Raw genomic sequence first — 21,880 nt, 5'->3', positions numbered from 1 at the left:
ACATTTTCTCAATATTCTTATTGGAAAGCTTTGAGTCCTTAATCAGACCAGCAGCTACTGAGTTAACAATTTCTCTCCTTGATAATTAAGAGGCCTGAACCCTAAAAAATATTACTTAGATAAGCTGGAGCCGGACTTTATCTGACCAGGTGCAGGCCTGTAAATCAAGGCAGAACGCAATTAGTAAACATCTCTATGAAATATGTTTCTGCTCCCAGAATTAACCCCTACTAATTGGTGGTTGGAATTTGGCCCTTGTCCTTATACCTATATCTCTACTTTTTAGACTTTAATGGGTTGTGTATGATTTGTAACCCCTTCACAGCTGTGACTCTTTCTTTGTGTTCTTTGTTTGAAACCAGTATAAAATAAACTCCAAATCCCATAGCGTTAGATCAGCATGGGCTAACCACTAGTCTGGTTGTTCTCATTTTCTTTTTCCTGTCTTAACAATCCAAAGCCACAAAAGGCCACTCAGAACCCCTACCATATAGGGAGCTGGCTCTCTATACTCCCTCCCTCCCCCTCCTTCCCCCCCAGAAGGAAGGACATTGATCAGAGTTCTGGAGTCTTTCTATGTTGTTTTCTTTTGTGTTACAGTATAAATTGTTCTAGTTGTGTTTTTTGCTCCATCAATGCCTACAAATATCCCCAAGGTGACCCAAGATCGTCTCACCTCTTCTCCTTACTCCCTAAACAGGTTCTTTGGTGTCTCTGATCCAGCCCTGAACCTTCACTCCTGACCCAGTGCTTTATCCAAAAGCATTTGCCCTGGAATAGCATTCACAGGTTTTTGAGCATGGATCCTGCTGCCTCCCGATCGCTACCAAAGCGCTCCTTGTCGCCACTAAGATTGAGGATGGCATTATGCTGTCTAAAGCCCGGGAGCAAGCTGAGGGGTGACTCCTCCTCAACCGTGCCCCCTATTTCCCTCACCAGTCCCCAGAACCGTGCCCGCCTACACAATCAATTCATCAAACAGACATCAGAGGAGCTATCATTCTCTCAAGAGGTGCTGCAGCAATGGGGGTTCCCCGGGATACCCTTTTCCCAGTATAGATTTGATCAGATCTACAACACAAAAGAATTCATCACCGTCCATGAATTCAAGGCTCGGAAAGCCCCCAAACTCAAGAGCTGGTTGCCTCCCTCTATAATGGAGCTGCCATCTTTACCAACCCTTCCACCGTCGTCATCCAGAAGCGCCAAGATCCCAAAGAAACACAAGCTGAGAAAGCTTCCCAAGAAACTAGCCTCCCCCAGCGATACCTCGGCTCTCTCTTCCACCAGTCCTGTTTCTGAGATTTTAGACTCCCAAACCACGATTCTGTCAAGCGCCGCAGAGTGGGGCTTGGAGCAAAGGGAAACGTGGCTTCGACCCTCGGAGAAGGAGACCAGAGGCTGGGAGAATCTCATGCTCAAAAAACTGAACAAGCGCACGGCTCGATGGATCTTAAACAAACTACCCCCACGGCCCGGGGTCCCCCCCAGCAAATGGCAGAGTTTCTTGAAACATCAGTACGATTGGAGCCACATCCGAGATGAGCTTTCTTCTGCCAGTGACTTGGAGCTGCTGGCCCAGCTCGAGGCGGAAGAGATGGCTGAGTATGAGGGGGGTATGGAAACCATCTCTGCAGTGCAAGAGGAAAAGAAACCAGAGTTGCTGCTCCCTGTTTACTTCAGGTACTCTGGCTCCGACCTCACAGGCTGTATTTGGTAGTTCTGAATCTCTCCTCCGTAAGGGTCGAGCTGAAGCCATGCCGCTTTAGTCCTGATCCCTTCCCTAGGTTAGGCTGGGAGGTCCTGGAGGCAGAACTTCGGGATATTTGGAGCAGAAGTGGCTTTTGCAACTTCTGAATAATGATTGGACACAAGGTAGGAAAGGTATGTTCAATGTTCCGTTGCGTCTGACTCTTCTTCACTCTAGTTGGGACTTTCTTGGCAAAGATGCTCTAGTGGTTTGCCATTTTCTCCTCTGGGTCATTTTCCAGTTGAGTTAAACAGGAGTAAATGATTTGCCTAGGGTCACATAGCAAGTGAGCAAGTATCTGAAGCTAGATTTGAGTTCAGATCTTCCAGACTCCAGGCCTGGTGCTCTATCCACTGTACTATCTAGCTGCCCTTAGGAAAAATATACTAGGACCAAATTAAGGATGGCCTTGAGTGACAGGCTTTGAATCAACAATCAGATCTGAGTGTGAACAGGGCCTGTATAGCTCCTTGAATCAATCAGTCTCCTTGACAATCACCCTAATGCAAATATTAATAATATGGAAATAGGTCTTGATTAATGACATGTAAAACCCAGTGGAATTACTCATCAGCTAAAAGGGGGGGTGTGTGAAGGAGGGGAGGGAAAGAATCATGTAACCATGAAAAAATATTCTAAATCAATTAATTAAATACATTTTTCAAAAAAAAAATTGTTTGCAGAGGAACACTGGGGAAAAAATCAGTCTGATTTTTATTCCAAAGCTTTCTCTATAAGGTTGATATAATGCTTTCCCCAAGGCTCATGCAATGGATATATGATATTTATCACCAAAAGAAACCAGTTTCTCTTGGGGATTATCTAGGTCTAATGCTAACAGTCTGTATTTACTGGCATGAGTCCCTGGCATTAGCATTAGGCCACAAGATCATCAGTTTAGAGCAAGATGACCTTAGAGAGTGCATTAAGTCCAGCACTCTCATTTCACGGATGAGGAAACTAAGGCCCAGAGAGATTAAATTACGTTTTTTGTATTCTGTTTAAAAAATTTTTAAACAATTTTCATTACAAATTTCCACATAAGTTTTCCAAAGTTATATGATCCATAATGTCTACCTCCCTTCTTCCTTCCCTGCTCCCAGAGCTAATAAGCAATTTAATCTGGGTTATGCATGTATTATCATGCAAAACATTTCCATATTATTCATTTTTGCAAGCAAATAATCTTATAGAGACAAAACTCCAAAACATATACCCAAATAAACAAGTGATAAATCATATGTTTTCATCTGCATTCCTACTCCAACATTTCTTTCTCTGGAAATGAATAGCATTCTTTGTCCTAAGTTCCTCAGAATTGTCCTGGATCATTATATTGCTGTTAGTAGCAAAGTCTGTCACATTTGATCATTTCAGTTACTGTGTATAAAGTTCTTCTGGTTCTGCTTACTTCACTCTGCATCAGTCCATGAAGGTCTTTCCAGCTCTTTCTGAAATCATCCTGTTCATCATTCCTTATAGCACAATAGTATTCTATCACATCATATACCATAATTTGTTCAGCCATTCCCCAATTGAAGGATATCCTTTTAGTTTCCAATTCTTTGCCACCATAAAGAGAGCAGCTATAAATACTTTTGTGCAAACAGGTCCCATTTAAAAAAAAATCTCTTTAGGATACCAGTCTACTAGTGATATTACTGGATCAAAGGGTATACATTGTTTTATAGCCCTTTGGACATAGTTCCAAAATGCTCTCAAGAATGGTTGGATCAATTCACAACTCTACCAGCAATGCATTAACATCCCAATTTTACCACATCCCCATCAATATTTGTCATTTTTCTTTACTGTCATATTGGCCAATCACCAGGTGTGAGGTGGTAACTCAGAATTGTTTTAATTTGTGTTTCTCTAATCAAAAGTGACTTAGAACATTTATTTACATGATTATTGATAACTTTGATTTCTTTATCTGAAAACTGCCTATTATATCCTTTGACCATTTATCAATTGGGGAATAACTTGGATTCTTATAAATTTGACTTAGTACTTTATATATTTGAGAAAAAAGACCTTTATCAGAGAAACTGGTTATAAATGTTTTCCCCAGGTTTGTTATTTTCCTTCTAATCTTAGTTACATTGGTTTTGTTTGTACAAAATCATTTAAATTAATTTATTTTTTTCTCAATTTTATTTTTTTTCTTTTTAAAAATTTTTCCATGGTTACATGATTCATGTTTTCTCCCTCCCCTCATCTCTCCCCACTCCCAGAGTTGACAATCAATTCCACTGGAATATATATATAATCGCTTGAACCCATTTCAATATTATTCATCTTTGTAAAAAAGTAATTCTTTAAAACCAAAATCCTAAATCACATATCCATATAAACAAGTGATAAATCACATGTTTTCTTCTGGATTTCTACTCCCACAGTTTTTTCTCTAGATATGTATAGCATTCTTTCTCATAAGTCCCATAGAACTGTCCTGGATGTTGCTATTAGTAGTAAAGTCAATTACCTTTGATTGTCCCACAGTGTTATAGTTTCTATGTATAATGTTCTCCTGGTTCTACTTATTTCACTGCACATCAGTTCATGGACGTCTTTCCAATTCTTATAGAAATCCATCAATTCAATATTCCTTTTAACACAATAGCATTCCGTCACCATCATATACCAACCATAATTTGTTCAGCCCTTCCCCATTCGAGGGACATCCCCTTGTTCTCCAGTCTTTTGCTACCACAAAAAGTGTAGCTATAAATATTTTTGTACAAACAGGTCCTTGCTCATTTTTTTTTTATCTCTTTGGGATATAAACTCAGTAGTGGTATTGCTGGATCAAAGGGCATGCATTCTTTTAAAGCCCTTTGGGCATGATTCCAAATTGCCCTCCAGAATGGTCAGATCAATTCACAATTCCACCAGCAATGCATTTGTCACATCCCCTCCAACTTTTATCATTTTCATTTACTGTCATATTGGCCAATTTGATAGGTGTGAGGTGGTACCTTAGCGCTGTTTTAATTTGCATTTTTTAAATCAAGAGTGATTTAGAACATTTTTTCATATGATTATTGATAGCTTTGATTTTTTTCACCTGGAAACTGCCAATTCCCATCATTTGACCATTTATCAATTGGAGAATGACTTGGATTATTATAAATTTTACTTGGTTCTTTATACATTTGCTAAATGAGACCTTTATCAGAGAAATTGGTTATAATTTTTCCCCCAGTTTGTTGTTTTCCTTCTAATCTTGGTTGCATTGGTTTTGTTTGTACAAAACCTTTTAAGTTTAATATAATCAAAACTATTCATTTTACATTTTGTAATGTTCTCTATCTCTTGTTTAATCATAAATTCTTCCCTTCTCCATAGATCTGACAAGTAAATTATTCTATGTTCCTTAATTTACTTGCAATATCACTCTTTATGTTTAAATCATATGCCCATTTTTACCTTACATGTGTCTCTTAATATATTGTTGGATTCTGTTTTCTAATACATTTTACTGTCTGCTTCCATTTTATGGGTGTGATTGTCCCATTCACATTCACAGTTATTATTACTATGTATTTCCCTTTATCCCATTTTCTTTTGTTTCTTCCACTCTCTTTTTATCTTGTCCTTCCTCAAAAACTATTTTGCTTCTAACCATTGGTTCCTTTAATCCACCTTCCCTTTTATTACTTCCCCTTTCTCATCATGGGTTTTAGTTCTTCATTAACCATTTTTTTGTTTTATTTGTTCCAGGCCAAATTATCTTTCCCTAACAGAAATAAGCCAAAACAAAATAAAAGTAGAAGAATTCTACTTTTCTTGCTATTTATAACCAGAAGTAGATTTAAACCATTCTAATCCTTAAATACTGTCTCCTAATTATGCATTTCCTGGAACTGCCTAAACTATGCCTAGCAGTCATCAGCAGCCAATAAGAGACCAGAGGGGTTCAGTGGAACAGCACTCCCAGTGGAAATGCCACCCCTCTCTGAGTATGGCCTAGACAGAATTGGTCAATTTATATATCCACCAATTTCTCTTGACTGGCCAGTATTCCAAGGGAATGGTTATTGCCCATATGTTGGAGCTAAAGTGGCTGACAGGCAATCTGAAGAAATGAACCCAGAAAATGGTTTGATGTTCTTTAGTCATTTTTCAGTCATTTCCAACTCTTCATGACCCCACTTAGGGTTTTTTTTTAAATTTAATTTTTATTTTAAAATATTTTCCCATGCTTACAATGTTCCTTTCTTTCTCTCCCCTCTTTCCTCCCCCCTCCCAGAGCCAACAAGCAATTCCACCACTTAGGGTTTTCTTGACAAAGATACTAGAGTGGTTTTTCATTTCCTTCTCCAGCTCATTTTGCAGATGAAGAAACTGAGGCAAACGGGGTTGAGTGACTTGTTGGGTATCACACATCTAGAGTGCATCTGAGGTCAGATTTGAACCCAGGAAGATGAGTCTTACTGACTCCAGGCCCTTCATTCTATCCACTGTGCCACTTTGCTGCCCCTCCAAAAATGATAGGAGGTAATAACAAAAATTCACGATTCTCAATTCTAATCCTGTTTTATTTGTAGTGAGAAGCCTATGTGATACTAATCTGAAAGGTAACTAATAAAAGGATATAAAACTAAGAAGCAATCTGTCCAGTGATGAAATTTGGCGAGCACTATGAGGAAAACATAGTACTAATATATTTTAAGCAATTCCCAGATACCAGTCACCTATTGTGAGTGGAAGAGATGGCCTCTCTCAAATCATACAGGGAAAACCAAGAAAGTAAGTAGGATCAATCTATTCAATAAACATTTTTAAGCACCTACTGTGTGCGAGGTACTATGTTAAGTTCCGGAGATACAAAAAAAAAAAAAAAAAGGAAAAGACAGATTCTACCTTCAAGAAGCTTACAATCTTTTCTTTTAAGAAAAAAAAAAACTTTGCCAACTGTCTTAAAATGGATAGGAAGTATTGGCTCCAAGGCAAAAGAGCAGTAAGGGCTAGGCAGGAAGGGTTAAATGATTTTCCCAGGATCACACAGCTAGAAAGTGTTTGAGATCAAATTTGAACCCAGGACCTTCTATTTCTAGGCCTGGCTCTCTATCCATTGAGCTACCAGGGCAACTAGGTGACCCAGTGGGTAGAGAACTAGGCCTAGAGGTCTAATGATCTTCGAAAGAGAGAAATTGTTTGAGGTGAATTATTGATAGAGTTGGAACTGAAAGTTAGGATTTGGAATTTCCTTGCCTTGTGTTACTGTAGAAAAAACACAAGCTCTGGAATCAAAGGGCTGAATTTTAAAATCTTCTTTATCAGAGGTGTTCTGGAATCAGCTCAAAATGGAGTCACGCTGATTCAACAAACACTACAAATCAGGGCCTGATCTGTTGTTTTGTTGATTTTCTAGACTTAATAGCATGGGGAGGAAGGGAAGGAAACAAAGATTTAAGTATCTACTATGTATCAGGAGGAACATCTAAGTGGCCTAATGTATAGAACATCTGCAGTCAGTTATGTGACCCTAGGTAAGTCACTTAACCTTCTTTGCCTCAGTTTCCTCATCTGTCAAATGAACTGGAGAAGGAAATGACAAACCACTCCAGTATCTTTGCCAAGAAAACCCTGGATGGGGTCATGAAGAGTTGGACATGACTGAGACAACTGAACAGCAACAAATAAATGTACCAGATATTGTGCTAAGTGACAAAGATAATAATGCAGATTAAATCTAAAAGTCTTTCAGGTAATTAAAATATTTTTTCTTTTTGGAGAGTCAGTTTTAAACACTTAACCTGAATGCCACTGTTCTTTATGCTTGGGTATCCTGTGTGATCTTGGGTAAATCACTTGTCCTCTTTGGCATTAGATTCCTCAATTATAAAATCAAAAGTTTGGACTAGAGGTCCTCTAAGTTCCCTTCTAGCTCTAGGTCTACTATCTTATCTTTCCAAATGATCCTTTCTAGAAATATTGATACACCAGCCATTGAACAAGTGCAATCTTGCCAGTGGTAAGACAAAGTCCTAATGGCAAATAGTATAGGATTTACTTAGTAGGGAAAATGAAACACAATATAATAATAATAATAATATAGTAATAATAATAACTGGAATTTATTTAGAGCTTTAATTTTGTAAAGCATGTCCTTTACAAGCATTGCCTTATTTTTGTCTTTGCCCTGAGAGATGAATGCTATTGTTATCCCCATTTTACAGATGAGGGAACTGAGGCAGACAGAAGTTAAGTGAATTGCTCAGGGTCATAACAGTAAGTATCTGAGGCTAGATTTGAATTCTAGGTCTACCACTCTATCCACTGAGATACCTAACAAATTGGATGGAAAGGTCAACAGTACGACCCACTCCCTTCTAAGTGTCCACAGTTCCCATTTCATGTTTGCAAAGGGGAATGATTTTTTGTTATCCTGGAGAGATAAAAATCCCTATTGGTGTTCAGTGGTGGCCCTCCTCCTGCTGTCCCATGCAGACAGGAAGCTTCTTTCTCTGTCCATTCTCTCCCTTTAACATCCCTATTCCTCCTCCATTCCTTCCTTCTGCCAAGAATTCCTTCTTACATACCACCTAAGAAGAGACCCGAGATCATGGCTGGCTACAATAAGACAGTTGACGATATAATCTCTGAGTGCAATTTGTTCCGGAGCCGACTTTCAGAACCACCTCGACAGATGACATCTAGAGCTGGGGAATATGCTTACTCCACAGACAATGCCTTTGAACAGGATATTTATTTTGGTAATAGAGCCAGGGCTCTTAGTGCTGGGGTGAGGGAGACAGTGCCGGGTAGAGGGTTGTGGGGACTGTGATCCAAGTAAAGTGTTCCTAGTTTGACTCTGATATGACCATGAGAATGAATTCAGAGATGGAGGATGACTCATGGAAGGTTCTATCTTATACATTTGGAAATAGAAGTGATTGGGTAGTCATTTTTTATTATTTCTTCTTGCCCATCTGACTTTGTCATATGGGGGCTAAACTCTGGATAAAACTACAGAACCAAAATAGTTTGTCTTTGGTACTCCCTTTCTTCTCCATCCAGAGTTCTTGAGACATATCTGACTCCCACCTATCCAAAGTCTTCCTTCTACTCTTTAATTGCCCTGGGACTACACTATGGTACCCTATTGAGGTCTTTTTTCTCTTTGGTCATGCCATCAACTTCTCTTTCACTCTCCTGTATTCCTCCGCCACCACCATCAAAATTTGCTTAGTTGTTCTTGAAAAGATACATTAAAATATCTGGCAATCATGAGTCAGAAAGGCTATCCATTAATCTTTCAATATCCATGTAGATATTAACCCAAAACTATGCCCACTGGTAAAATGGGTCTTGTCCTTATATACTGATTCTCACTGGGACCTAGATCACGACATCCTTATGATTCTCATCACCTTTTCAGCCCCAGTTTTCCCTACAACTATATTGCCCCAAACTACAGATGTCCTTAAGGGGTCTCCTCAAGTCCTTAGGGAAGGCAGAAATTAGGCATGATCATTGAGCCTAGAAAATTAGAGGAATAGAAGGAAAGTGGACTTGGGAGGAAAGAATGAAAGTAGGTCCTACGATGACATGCATTTTTATACCTATTCAGATCTAGTTCAGATTATCCATCAGAAAGATGTGGAGAATGAGATCCTTTTGGAAAACCAACATCGGTACTACAAACACTTGCCAAAGGTCTTTCCAAAAAGCCCAGAAGAATGGAATCATGAGCAACGACCTCTAAAATGTAAGGAGGAAATCAATTAAGGGTGGTGATAATAAAAGCAATATTTCTAGTGATATGGGTGGCTTAATTTAAATTATTGGTTCATAAGCCAGGGCACCTAAGGGCAACTAACCTGATCTCTTCCCACAAATACTAAACCATCATCTTCTTTAATATTCTGCATGAAGAAATTTTAAATCTCAGTAGTTATCATGAACCTACTTAATATAAACCTGACATAATATCTACAAACTAGATAGCTCAAGACTAACCATAAAAGAAGACATAGGTCTCATCTTGGGTAAAGTGTCTTTTGGAAAATCTTAGCTTCATGTTCTGATCTTCTCTTTTGGGCTGGTCCCCTTTCAGTCTTCCTTTTTGGGCCATTCTATCCTTTGCTCTCAGCGATTGCCTCTGCTCCATACCTGAAAGCGTGCCTTCATTCTACAAAACATATAAATCTATCTAGGGAGGTTGCTAAGCAATAAATCAGGATAAGTGCTCTGCTCAAAAGAATTGCAACCAATTTGATAAAAATGGTCTTTCAAAAGGACATTGTCCCTGACACTTTATTTTGTAACCCTAACCTCTAGGCTTACATCAACCCAGTCTAATCCTGGGAATGGTACCACCTTTTTCTTCCCTAATCACTCTCTTTGACTTATCTTGACACTGCCCAGGGATCTCTCTGAAAAGTCTCTGAATATAGTATGTCTAAATCTCCACAGATGCTGTAAACCAAAGATTAATAAAATGATGTTAGGTAGAGTGAAGGAAGACAAGATCCAAAGTCAATAATATAGAGGCTGACTACAACTTTGGAATTAAAAGGCAACAATAACATCATATCTATGTTGTGGACATAGAAACAAAAGGATCATGAAAACAAGGATAATGTTAAGTTGAAGTTAATGGATGAAGTTGAAGATAATATGCATATCTTTTATCTTTTTGTATGTCTCTGATGCAGCACCCCCTATTGGTCAAGTAGCTCCCTTTCAAAACTGCTCATTTGTCCTTGTTTTAGAAGAGGGCCAAAAACTTGAGGAGGTAATGTCCTCATTTGCAAATGAGCTGGATTTAAGTGAGGCAGATTTGCATAAAGCCATCAGCCTCAGTCTCACTTCCAGAGTCCTCAAAGTCCAGTGGCGAGACAAAAGACAGAAAGACTGGCCATGGCCTGGGTTGCAGTACATGACTTTGGTGTCTTCAATGTCTGACCAAGCTCTAAGCATTCCACAGAGCCTTGTTTCAGTTGCCTTCATGGTCATTAGAATAAATTGTTCTCATCCACCCATTCCACCAGGGGAAGTCTTCACGATGCTTGGGGTAGATATCCCTCTAACTTACTGATGGATTTGAGTCTGTCTGAGATTCTCAAGTCTTCTTTCAAAGCTTTGTGACTGATGGGAAGAGGATTCTTGAAGTGATCATCTCCACAGTCAGCAACCAGCTCATAATCTCTTCTATTTTGGGACTCTAAATGGCCTCTCATTTTTCTGATTGGAGTTGGGGATGGGGAAGAGACAGACAGACAGAGACAGAGAGCTAAAGAGAGAGGCATCCTCCACTCTTCTCTCCATGAATTTTATTCCACAATTATATTGAACACCCAAGAATGTATTTAGTTTGCTTCCTCAGACAACTGAATTGTTTCCTTTTTTGATTTAAGAGAATGAACTGAAGTTGTGGGAAGAGGAAGAAGCTCCCCTACTTAAAATGAAATCACAGATCCATCTAAAAAATAAGAGGAATTTAAAGTTTTCTTTCCTTTCTTTCTCTTTCTTTCTTCCCTTTTCTCTCTTTTCTTTTTTCTTCCTTTCCTCCTTCCTCTCCTTTCTTCCCTCCTTCCTTCCTTCCTTTCTTTCTTCTTCCCTTCATTTATTCTTTCCTTCCTTCCTCATTTCTTTCTTTATTTCTCTTTCTTTCTCTCTCTTTTTCTCTTTCTTTTTCTCTTTCTCCCTTCCTTCTTTCCTTCCTTTCTTCCTTCCTTTCTTTACAAAAATATTTGTAGCAGCACTTTTGTGGTGGCAAAGAATTGGAAATCAAGGGAATGGTCATCAATTTTTCAAAGGCTTTACAAGTTGTGGCATATGATTGTGCTAGTGTACCACTGTGCTATGAAAAATGACAAGAGGGGTGGTTTCAGAAGAAATATGGCAAGACTTTATGAACTGATGCAGAATGAAGTGAGAAGAACTGGGAGATCATTGTGCACAGTAACAATATTGTAATAATGATCACCTGTGAAAGATTTGGCTGTTCTGATCAATTCAATGCTCCAAGACATTTCCAAAGGATTCATGATGAATAGTGCTATCCACCTCTAGAGAGAGAGAGAACTGATGAACTTTGAGTGCAAATTGAAGTATAATTTTATTGTTTTCTTAATTAAAAAACTTTTTGGCAACATGTCTAATGTGGAAATATATTTTGTATAATTGATGATCATATTGCTTGCCTTCTCAGTGGGTAGGGCAAATGGTGGGAGGGAGAGAGAGAATTTAGAACTCAAGATATAAAAAGAAGAGAATGTTAAAATAAATTTCTTTTAAAAAATATACAATACACATTCCTATTAAAAAAGTAGGAAAAGCGCTTTTTGTGGTGGCAAAAAACTGGAAAATGAGGGTATGCCCTTCAATTGGGGAATGGCTGAACAAATTGTGGTATATGCTGGTGATGGAATACTATTGTGCTCAAAGGAATAATAAACTGGAGGAATTCCATGTGAACTGAAATGACCTCCAGGAATTGATGCAGAGTGAAAGGAGCAGAGCCAGAACACTGTACACAGAGACTGATACACTGTGGTAAAATCGAATGTAACGGACTTCTGTACTAGCAGCAATGCAATGATTCAGGACAATTCTGAGGGATTTATGGAAAGAACGCTACCCACATTCAGAGGAAGAACTACAGAAGTGGAAACACAGAAGAAAAACTGCTTGAACACATGGGTTCATGCGAACATGATTGGGGATGTAGACTCGAAACGACCACACCAATGTAACTATCAATAATATGGAAATAGATCTTGATTTGATGACACATGTAAAAACCAGTGGAAATGCGCGTTGGCTATTGGGGGGGGGGGTTGGAGAGGGCAAAGGTGAAAGTAAGCACATGAATCATGTAACCAGGGAAAATTTTTCTAAAAAATAAATTTTTTTTTAAAAAGTAGGGAAAAAAACTGCCTTAATGTGAGGCCTAAGTCAGGGAAGGCCTGAATAATGGTTCTCCCCAGAAAATTGTAAGTCTAGTAATTTTACTCTTGACAGCTTCAAGTGAAATAGAATGAATGAAAGGAAATAGATTTACAATCTGGAATCATCGTTCACCTAGTGTCATTAGCAAGGCAGAAGCCTAGGACAAAATGGGAGAGGAATTTCCTCTATCTTTCTCTTCCTACTGATTGCCACTCATTGTGTCATCCTACCATAGTATTGCCGTTATAGGTAAGTTGCCTATTTATTATATAGGGATACTTGTAACACGAAAGATTAAGTCTCATTGCTCATACACACACACACACACACACACACACACACATAAAACAATAAAAAAAAGAAAAACGACTCTCCAGCTCCTACACCCTTGCCCCTACAACTACAGCTCCTACAACTTAGAGGTTTCAAAATTCCTGTAAATTTTATATCTCTATTCAGGACTCTTGGTTTCTCCCACTGTGATAAATTATTTATATATATATATATATATTTCTTCACTATTTAGGGTGCTGTGTAATCAAAAGAATATAATTTGTCTTGAGGTTTTTCCAGGGAGGTCTCTTGGATGCCTCTAATCAGTATCGGTAACTGCCAGGGGGTATGATTGCATCTCAGGGAGTAGGAAGGACAAGGATGAAGGGCCAGTTAGAACAAATAGTCACATTCTCTCTTATCGGAACAGTTCCCAGGCCCAAGAAGGGAGCCTTCCGTTGGACTTCCTTGCCCACCCCAGCCAAGGAACTCATGCTCACAGACGAAAACACTGTTTCTACCAAAATCAGAAGAGGAAAGAAAGAAGTTATAACAAAATTGGAAGAGGACGTGCCCTGGGAGACGAAGATCCTCCGGAACATTTTACAGGATTGGAAGACTGCCTGGATTATACGTGAGTGCCCCTAGGAGAATTCCATTTTGTATAAGATATCCTCTGTAGAGTAGTCCTAGGACTGGAGAAGTTCCCATGAGGCAAAGTCCCAAGAGTTAAATACTGCTTCTACTTTCTCCTCCAATAAAAATGTACAAAATTCCCTTAGGCCTTCAGGGCAGGGATATCTCTCAGAAAATAACTTGCTAATATCAAAGATAATGGATTTTTTTTTTGGGGGGGGGGAGGAAGGGGAGAAGAAAAGGTAAGGGAGAGGTCCAAACTTCTGATTTCTCTAGTATAATGAATTCTAGATGTAGAAATTCTTTCTAAGGCAAACTAGCAACTCTTGTCTAATTTATAGGCTTAAAAAGTTACCTGGGGGCATCTAGATAATTCATTGGATAGAGAGCTGGAGATGGGAAGTCCTGGGTTCAAATCTAGTCTCAGATATTTCTTAGCTATGTGACCCTGGGTAAGTCACTTAACAACAATTGTCTAGCCCTTATCACTCTTCTGCCTTAGAATTTATTATTGATTTACTTTTTATTGATTTTAAGACATAATTTTAATTTTATTTTATTTTTAATAATTTTAATAATAATAATTTTAATTTTTGTCTTTTGTCTTTTTTAGTTTTTCTATGTTTATTTCTATGTTACGTTAAAGTTCCCAGATATATCCCTACATACTTTCCCTCCTACACTAGAGAAGACATTATTTGTCTGTCTTTTTTCTTGCCACTGGACTTTGATGACTTTGGAAGAGACACTGAGGCTGATAACTTTATGCAACTCTGCCTCACATAAATCCATCTCATTTAATTTAAAATCAAAATATATTTTTTATTATTAATGTTAATAAATATTAAATGTAATTTTAAGACAGAAAGTAAGAGTTCCAACCTGATATGTATACAGGGTATTCTAAAAGTCTTAGAATAGCTCAGATCACACTATGACTTTTGGTACTCCCTCTTTAGTACCTTCAAGTTTGCAGAATGCTTTGCATATGTCATCTCATGTGATCTCTGCTACAACTGAGGTAAGATAGATACTACAAGTACTATAGTATTATATTATCATTTTACAGATGGGGAAGCCAGGACACAAAAGAGACTTCTCTATGACTCAGTGGCTAAGTAACTCAGGTTTTTGAACTCATGTCTTCCCAATATTAAGCCTAGCTAGCAGTCTATCCACCTAGCTACACATTCTAAATAATAGATTCACAATAAATGATCACTAAATGAATAAGAATAGTTAACTGCCTTCCAGGAGAATGACACAAGGGTTTTATTTACTTCAAATTTAGATTTTAAATTTAAATAATTTAAAATTTAGAAATCAGTAATGAAACACAAATCTTTTTCTTTCTATTCTTTAAGAAATGAATCATGTGTAAGTACTTTCATTCCAACATGCCTGGCTCCCATTTTCCTACAGTTCCAGAAGCAGTTTCGCCCCTGGCCCATCCTCTCCTTTATTCTCCTTGTTATCTTCCTCCAACCCCCTACTTCTGATTCCCTTGACAACAGGCCTGAGCCTTTATCCAGCTTGTCAGAGAGTTTGGACAAATTCCAAGAGAAGGTAAAGGATCTTTCTGACATTCTAACTGACAAAGCTAAGGCCAACAGTTACCCAGCTAAAAGGGAAGTGAATTCTCTACCAAGATTTAAGAACTGGTTCATAGAGATTTCCAGAAACTGAAGGACAAAGTAGAGATGAGCTTATCCTTATCTAAGGGACCCTCGAGATCCCTTCTTAGCTGGCCTCCACATGTCAATGTCCTGCCACAAGAAGAAGCCTTAGGAAATGTTTCCATTCCCTTCATCCTGCTGTTCTGCCTGCTTGGCAACTCTCTGCTACCTTCAAGCTCCCTGATGTTCTTCTCCCTCTTGTTTTTGGTAAAAGCACTAGTTCTGGAGTTGGAGGACCTCGGTGATCTGGGACAAGTTATTTAAACTTCCTGGACCTCAAATTTCTCTTTTATAAAAGGAGATTTGGATTTTTCCCCCTTCGTGAAGTTCTAAGCTTTTAAAAAGAGCCACTCATTCCAAGGCCAGTCCTTTATCTAGTATACCTTACTGGTTCTAATGAGAAGTCTACTCTACTAATGATTTCTGAGAAAAGACACTGGCCCAGAAACTGTCAAAAGGACCAGGAGAACCAGGAGAGAGGCTGAAAGCCTTGTTGATGTTGGCAGAGGGCTGTCAACTTAGGAGGCAGGATACCAGAGTGAAAAGCCCCTGGACTAGGGAATCAGGAAACCTATGTTCAAGTCCTACCTCTAATCAGTTGGTAATTGGATGACTTGGGACAAATCAATTCATCTTTGGCTCTCAGGTTATTCATATGTACAGTTGGGGTGAGGGTGGACTGGATCATTTATAAGGTCTCTTTGAGTTTAGACATTTTATGATTCTATTATTTTTATAATGGGGAGAATCAAGAACCAATGGAAGATTGTTTAAGGCAGGGCTCAAAAAGGATGATAAAAGATGAATTGAGCCATTCAGTTCAAAGAAATCTTAAGAAAAAAAACCTGTTTTTTAAGAATGGCGGCGGGGTGGGAGGGGTGTGTGTTGAAATTCAGGAAGTAAATTGAGTACAGGGCTCAGCTAGCGCTAAAGGATGACCTAAAATTGAAGAATGAAAAGAGGAGTCAAACCAAAAGGATCTTATATCAATGGGATGCCAAAGCAAAAGTGGGCCTATATTGGAATGGGGTTAGGAGAAATGGTTCAAAAAAAAAGTAACAAGAATAACTACCCAAAGTGTCATAAGTGGAACCAAAGATGATTTCTTGGTAACCCAAGTGTGAAACAGTGCCCAGTCTTAACTGAGTAACTGTCTTTTAATTTCCTCCATGCTCTCTGCCATTCAGCATTTTTTATTTTTTAAAAGCCCTTACCTTCCATCTTAGAATCATTGTTATATATTGGTTCAACTAGGCAACTGAGGTTAAGGGACTTGCCCAAGGTCACATAACTAGAAAGTGTCTGAGGCCAGATTTGAACCCAGGTTCTCTTAACTCCAAGCCTGGCACTCTATCTACTATGCTACCCTAGCTTCCTCTAAGAATTTATTTTTCATACACTATACTAATTCTTATATTAGGGCCCTGGAATAGAAAGACCCGAATTACTGTATATTAGGGAGAATTACTTTTATCTGGGATTTGGGTCAGAGATTCTATCCAGTCTACTGCTTGTTAGATTTTCTTTGTTCTTAGGAATCCTCAGGAATGTTTTCCCTTTTAACAGAATTTGGTTAATAAATGAAGGGGGGTAAGGGTTCTTTTCCTGTGCATGATGTGGGGATGGGGTGGGATGGATAGATTGATGGACCAACTATTAATGAACTGTTTGCCAATTAGAGAAGTCTCAGTTTGGGAATGTTCAAGGAAAGGGCTGAATAATGAAACTAAAATTATTTTTATGGAGCTATCTGACCAAGAGTCAGGGTCTCTGGGCATTGAGAGAGGGCCATTGACCTATGCCACTTCATTGGTTATGATGCTAGCCTAACAAATGAATTGATATAATCAAAAAGCTTATATTTCTCAGGCTCTCAAAATCTATTTAATTGTAACATGCCTCAAATTTCAGCTACCCAGTGGAAAGATGCCACAGTGGAGGGACTGGTACGGAACTTGAAAAGTGTACAGGATTGGAACCGGACTCAAGCCATCATCACTTGTGCCACGGCAGCCTTGGAGCGACCCCGATTCCAGGAGACTCTGGAAGATAATGGTGGGGCCTGGAATTAGATGTTTCAGATAGTATCCAAGCATTTGCCTAGGGACCTACAAGGAAAGTCTATATTTTTTTCCCCAGTGAGAAATAGGGTGGGAGGGAGCAAAAATAATAAGGCAGACAAGTAACTCCTAATGGCCAAACTACCTTTGCTCCTCAGTCTTCATTCCTCTTAGCTCTTAATTTTAATTCTATTATTGCTTTTTGCCTCTCTTCACTTAATTTTTGAATTTTAATTCTCTATTTAAAATTTATGATCTGTGCTTCCAAGAATAAAAATCTTTCTTTTAGTAGAGGAAACAGAAGTGTATAATTATACATTTAGAACTTGAAGGAATCCTAAAGGCTATAAGTGGTTCCCAAACTTTTTTGGCCTACCTCCCCCTTTCCAGAAAAAATATTACTTAGTGCCTCTGGAAATTAATTTTAATAACAATTAATAGGAAAGATAAATGCACCTGTGGCCATCATCATCCCCCTGGATCACTGCAGCCCCCACGAGGGGGTGGTGGTGCCCACTTTGGGAATCACTGGGCTATATAATCCAACCCCATCACCTGGCAACCGAGGGAAGGTGAACCTAGAGAAGTTAAGTGATTTGCCTAAGGTTACATGGATAGTAAGTAACAGAGTTAGGATTCGAATACAGGTGCTCTGAACAGGTTTGAATTCTAGAGCTCTTCCTACTCCAAAGTCCAAATTCTACCTAGGTGCCTGAAACCATGAAAATTTGTTCAATCATTTAAGTGAAGGTTCAAATCCTTAGTCCATAGATTTCTAGGGGACTTCTTCAATGAATGGTATGGGGTCACTCCTGATGCCAAGCTCTCCAGACTCCTTTCTATGTGCTACTTGCATGATGAGAACTGACAAGATTTTTTTTAAACCCTTGCCTTCTGTTTTAGAATCAACACTAAGCTCAGTTCCAAGGCAGAAGAGTGATAAAGGCTAGGCAATTAGGGTTAAGTGACTTGCCCAGGATCACACAGCTAAGAAGTATCTGAGGTCACTTTTGAACGCAGGACTCCGTGTCGCCAGGACTGGATCTCTAACCACTGAATCACCTACTGCCCCCTGACAAGGTTTTCAGAAACCATAACGCATGTAGGCCACTAGTGCTCAGGAGATTTGTAATGTACCCTGGCACTGCCACTCTACCAACTGGGCAGAGTGGGAAGACTCATTATGTCAAGTATACTGCCCAAGTGACCCATAAGGGAGAAAGTAGGTTATATGCTATAAACCTATGATTAAAAAAGAAAAATCCCAAGAGTCTAGAGATGCTGGCACTTGGCATCAGTGCTGGCCCTATTCTATTTATTGAAGGAATTCCCAGAAGAAGGCCTAGACCTTTACATGTAATGAAACTAAGCTCACCTCTTTTTTGTTTTCCTAGAGGAAAAAGGAGACTTCATCTGACTTTGATAGTCCCTCCATTAACCAAAGTGTATACAGATTTCCAGACAAGTCTTGAGAGCAATGGATTCATTCATCTTACAAAGTGTTCCTTAGAGAACAGCTAACTGGCTCAGTGATGGAGAATCAGACTTGGAATTGGGAGGTCCTGGGTTCAAACGTGGCTTCAGACACTTCTTAACTGTGTGACCCTGGAAGAGCCACTTAACTCCCATTGCCTAGCCCTTAATGCTCTTGGGCCTTGGAACCAATATTTAGTATCAATTCAAAAACAGAAGATAAGGGTTTAAAAAATAAAGAAAGAAGTCAGTAGGTTTGTTTTTTTAACTCCCCAGAAATAAATTTAGCTCAGTATAAGCTGCGTGTCCCTTGAGAGCACATGGGCTTGTCTGACCTATATCTTTATGTCCTGAAGACTAGAATCCAACTGTAGGATTAAAAATTAATATCCAAAATACTCTTAAGTATTATTTTTTATAAGATTTAAAAATATTAACTTGAAGCAAAAGAAAAAAGTAGCCTCAGTAAAAGAGAAGCTTCCCAGACCATCCACTTGGGAGAGAACCCAGAGCCATAAGAGCAGAGAGAGCCCCCTGAGGGCAGGGTTTCCAGCAAATTTATTTCCCAAAAAGTAAGGACACCAAGAGAGGACTTAACTTAAAAGGATGCTGGGTAATGTAGTTCAGGTGTATCAAATTTCTATTTACACATAACCCAGGGACAATCTACAAATATTTGAAAAATTGCCACTAGACTAGACCTACATATTAAACATCTATAGTTCTTTCAGTCATCATACATCTGATCATTTCAAGTCCCCTCTCTAGCCCTGGCAAACCACCTCTGGGTACTCACATACCTGTCAATGTCCCACCTAAACTGTAACACCCAGAACTGAATGCAGTGTTCTAGGTATGGCCTCACTAGAGCAGAATATAGTCAGACTGCAAATTCCCTAGTTCTGGATATTATAGCTCTATTAATTCAGCCCACCCATGACTGTATTTGCTTCTTTTTTGGTTAGTTCATATTGTGTTTGTGGCCCATGAAAGCTCTCAGATACTTTTCACATGAACTCTTATAATTGTAGGTCCATCATCTCTTGTCCATGCAGGTGTGTGTATGTGTTTTAAACCTAAATGTATGATTTTGCATTTATCCATATTAAATTTCATCTTGTTAGATTTGGTCCTTCATTCTCTAGCCTGAGTATTAAATTTCCTTTAAAAATTTTCTACGACTTTTTTATTGTCCTAAACCACCTTGGCTAATTCTGGGCTTTAGCCAACTAAATTAATGATATTTCTCTAGATTTTTAGGATTTTTCTTCTTAAAATGAAAAGAAAAATTAATAGAGTTCTCCTTCCTGTACTAATTCCTAATTCAGTGATTGATGTCTCTTCAGACACCTAAGGGGAAAAAGAGAGAGAATCCATGCACATAATGATCATATTTACATATGATTTATTGAAGGATAAATTCTTTATAGCTGTTGGAAACTTGGGAAATATGGGAGAGGCTACAAATCTCCAAGTCTTCATTCAAGGCAACTGTGGGCATGAGCAATAGCTCTAAAGCTAGATTCCCAGCTCTCCCTTTCTGTACAGGAAAGGTCCAACCTGTGACATGTTGGTCAATTTTCCTTACTTTCTAGGGGTCTTACAGCAATGATTGGTGAGTTAGCAAGTTGCTCTCTATTGCCTCTCCCCTCAGATCTATGTTTTGGGATATTTGAGCATCATATGAGTTAAGCAGTAAGATGGTGCAATGGACAAAGGACTGGGGCTTGGTGTCAGGAAGATCTGATACTCACTAGCTGTGTGACCCTGGGCCAATCACTTAACCCCTATTCATTTCAGTTTCTCATCTGTAAAATGGGACACACTGAAAAAGGAAATGGCAAACCACTCCAGGATCTTTCTTGAGAAAAACCCGATGGACAAATTCACGGGGTCATGAAGAGTTGGACAAAACTGAATGATTCAATATCAACAGTGGGGCTAACTGAAATGAAAAGTATAGGAATGGAATGATCATTCCCTCTATCTCTTAATAAAGGAAAATGGAAGTTTATCTGTGATTCCAGATGCTGTGAGGCTATTCAGGCCCAGTCAGACACTTATTTATGGATAATTTTGAAGACAGGGAAAGACCTTTTCAGTTTGTTTAGGGAAATAAGGCTAGATATAACAGGAAACAAAATTACATAATTGTAACAGAGATCAGGGAACCCCCTAATTTTTTGTGCTAGAGGCATCAAACAGCAAGGCTCACCTTCAAACTGTGAGGTACCCCAGTCCAACAAATCAGGGAATTCTCCGGACCATCCTTGTTACAAAGGTATGCAGAATAATAAATAACCTGTGCAGGAATTATCTCTATCTCTAAACTTCTTGGTCATCTGTTACCTTATTACAGACATGTGGCACAACAAGGAACTACGGTGCCATAAATTGTTTATGGTTTAGATTTTTTTTTAAAATCAATTCTACTGAGCCAATCTCCAGAGGCTATAAGTATGCTGTTGGCCATTTAAATTGGTTGATAGGTAGTCAAAGAGTTCCTTAGGCAACCACATTATTGTCCTTAAATAGCACTTTTGTTGCCTGAGCTTTCCATCTCTTTTGAGCTATCTTCCCCCTCAGAATTTTAGAACTTGAGAATCCTGACTATTCTTTCTTTGAATTTTGTGAAATCTATTCTGCCAAAAGTCTAGAGAACACGTGAGGCTGTGTTCATTGTTCTCTGCCAGACTCCAAGACAATATGCCCCTTTCTTCCCAAGGTTTCTAGTAGTTTTGATGCTAGGAACCAATTTTTCCTTATTTACCAGAACAATGAACAAAGAACATTTTGGAGGGTGAAAGATCTCCAGCAGATATATAGATTGTTGCATGTAACGTTCTGTGCCTAATGCCTATAATCTCCCATTGGCATTCCTTATCTATTTTCCTTTTGACCTCCGTAGGTTTATAATAAGCTTTTACCAAAAGATCATTTCTGTTTATCCCTTCTCTGACATTCACTCAAATGTATTTCACTATGCTTCCTCTTTTCATTCCTGGATATCCACACTGAAATACATACTTTTTAAATACAACACTATTTCACCAATCCTTTTATCTAAGTTGTTCCTTTTGAGGGAGGGTATATACCTTTCCACT

General features: G+C 38.7%; 1 protein-coding gene across 1 annotated transcript in view; it reads left to right on the top strand.

Moving 5' to 3' along the window:
• The first annotated feature begins 799 nt into the window (after window positions 1–799).
• The window catches only part of HEATR4 (HEAT repeat containing 4), a 69,386-nt gene continuing 48,305 nt past the window's right edge, over window positions 800–21,880 (top strand). The window contains exons 1-5 of the mRNA XM_044659974.1: window positions 800–1,683; window positions 8,285–8,475; window positions 9,333–9,470; window positions 13,362–13,565; window positions 17,155–17,298. Of these exons, the coding sequence (XP_044515909.1) occupies window positions 800–1,683; window positions 8,285–8,475; window positions 9,333–9,470; window positions 13,362–13,565; window positions 17,155–17,298 (1,561 nt within the window). The remainder of the gene's footprint in view (window positions 1,684–8,284; window positions 8,476–9,332; window positions 9,471–13,361; window positions 13,566–17,154; window positions 17,299–21,880) is intronic.

Source organism: Gracilinanus agilis, chromosome 2 (assembly GCF_016433145.1).
Source record: "Gracilinanus agilis isolate LMUSP501 chromosome 2, AgileGrace, whole genome shotgun sequence".
In the NCBI taxonomy this organism is placed as follows: Eukaryota; Metazoa; Chordata; class Mammalia; order Didelphimorphia; family Didelphidae; genus Gracilinanus; species Gracilinanus agilis.
Note: the sequence above shows the minus strand (reverse complement) of the source record. Positions and strands in the feature narration are given on the sequence as shown.